Source organism: Lindgomyces ingoldianus (assembly GCF_010093535.1).
Source record: "Lindgomyces ingoldianus strain ATCC 200398 unplaced genomic scaffold BDR25scaffold_154, whole genome shotgun sequence".
NCBI lineage: Eukaryota > Fungi > Ascomycota > Dothideomycetes > Pleosporales > Lindgomycetaceae > Lindgomyces > Lindgomyces ingoldianus.
In genome coordinates this window covers 1-2,111 of record NW_022985315.1, presented here as the reverse complement: position 1 = coordinate 2,111, position 2,111 = coordinate 1, and the positions used below count along the sequence as shown (strand labels likewise).

General features: G+C 45.3%; 1 protein-coding gene across 1 annotated transcript; it reads right to left on the bottom strand.

Moving 5' to 3' along the window:
- Nucleotides 1-958: 958 nt before the first annotated feature.
- Nucleotides 959-2,020, bottom strand: BDR25DRAFT_320692 (uncharacterized protein; the record flags this gene model as incomplete). The annotated part of the gene is made up of 2 exons (XM_033691925.1): nucleotides 959-1,335; nucleotides 1,447-2,020. Coding segments are annotated over 2 exons (951 nt in total), but the record flags the coding sequence as incomplete, so codon positions are not given.
- Nucleotides 2,021-2,111: the final 91 nt, after the last annotated feature.

The following is a 2,111-nucleotide window of genomic DNA, read 5'->3' as shown; positions in this document are numbered from 1 at the left end:
CCTGTGAACGTCTTTATGTTATTAAAGCAGAAGACAAAGGTAAAGACTATTAGTTTACAGCTAGATAACAACTTTAGGAGCTTTATTAATAGCCTAGCTATTAATTTAAAAGACAGAGTTACTCCTTTTAAGTAGTAGTGTTAATCTAAGCAGCGTCGCAGCTATCTAGGGCTTAGCTGCATAGCTATGGCTATTCTCTCTATCCCCGCAGAATTATTAGAGCCAGAACAGACCTTCTCTGGGGCCTGAAGGACCTGTTTATGGGACAGATTGCGGTTGCAATGCACCACCATTAAGATAATTAAGTGTATTAGCAATTAGATACAACAGAGGCACATTAAGCTGGTCTAGGACAGCGGAATAGGTCTACTAATTAATCTAGAGCTTTAAGAAACTCTCCTTAGTGTTGTTAATAAGGGAGTAGGTGGGATAGATTAGTATTAAAGTAAGTAACCACGCTAACGCGCTTAAATTAATGTATATTTACTTAACGCAGTTCTTAACGCAGTTTTTAACGCGGTTCTTAACGCGGTTTTTAACGCGGTTTAACACCATAATTAACATGGTATGGTTTAAACAATACTAATATAGTATGGTTTAGAGTGATTCTTAATGTGGTTTAACCATGATAGTCATGTATGCATGCTAGACTGTTATGTTTGGGTATCTTACTGTAACTAACGCCAGACAAAAAAACTTATACTAAATTAAAGGCAGAGCTGACCTAAATCTGTCCCTACGCACTGCCACACAACTAATTTATTATTTAGGACTGGCTCTTGCCTCTGCTGCCTCTAATGCCTCCATTGCCTCTACTGCCTCCACCCCGCCCCCCTTGACCTGCACTACTAGTAGACTTCTTGACCTTTCTATTAGCTGTATTGTTAGGGTTGGCCAGGTCTTTATTACTGGGCTCAACTACTTCCGTGTCCTTGGTAGGTGGCATATTGTTAGCTGCTTAACAAGACCGGGGCTGAGGCTGGGGCTTAGGGGTATTAGGGCTCAACTTATTATTAGCTGTCTGTTTACGCTTATTGCTGCTTGTCTTCTTCTTGCTAGGCTTCTTGTCACCACCCTTCTTCACGTTAGCCCTCTTCTCACCAGCCTTGGTGGTACGACCGATTTTGCTGGGCGTGGCAGGAGGCCGCTTGTTGTTATCTGGCATCTTGACGTTGACGTCAATTGGTGCTTCTTTGAGGCGCGCCAGCTGCCCAGACGAGCCCAATCGCTCTGAAAAGGACCGCGTGTCCTTTGGCGTGACAGGTTGCATCCTTCCTGCCATAGTCCTGGCGGGAGTGAGTGTCTCTGGGTCGTTGAGGAGCGCAGCTGTGGTAGCTATTGAAGTGAAGCCGCCTTTATTAATGCTAACCCTAACATCTTCTCTGTGTTGTGCGTTAAAAAGTTTTAGCAGGACCTTGTTTTAATCAAGCTTTTTGCTGTACTTACAAGCGCCTTTAGGAGTCTCTTTGTCGTTTAAGTCGTACAGCTTGTTGTTCCACATGACGAAATTATTAAGAATATCCCGCCTGACGCTGATCTGATCGCCGACGACCTTGACACCCTTAATGTTAACAGAAACTTCGCCCTCCCGCTTGTTGTACCCATTAATTAAGGCGGAAATGCCAGCAAGAGCATTCGAGGTCGCATTCGCTATCTGGCGGTGGTTGCTTGTATTTTTGACATAGTACTTGATAATAAGACAGTCCTTCGTCTGTCCAAAGCGCACGATTCGCCCACACGCTTGAATCCATATGGGAGAAGACGGAGCAGGCGAGAAAGCGTGCATATTGCAGCAGTTGTAATGCAGGTTAAGTCCGGAATTCATATAGTAGGACATGACTAGGACCTCAAGGTCCTCGTCCAGCACACCAGCACTGTGGGGATCGTTGGTGAGGTTCTGACTTAACGGCCGCTGGAATTTCTGTACAAGCTTGTCTTTGTGCCGCACATCACTACTAGAAATATGCGCGTCGGCCTTGATATCGAGGAGCGATAGGATGACGACAAGCAGCTGCTGCTCCTAAGGATTCTGTGCGAATATGAGGGCTTTTTCGTCACTCTTGATGATTTGGTCGGCAATGGCCGCGAGGAGCGCGCGGAATCGCACTGAT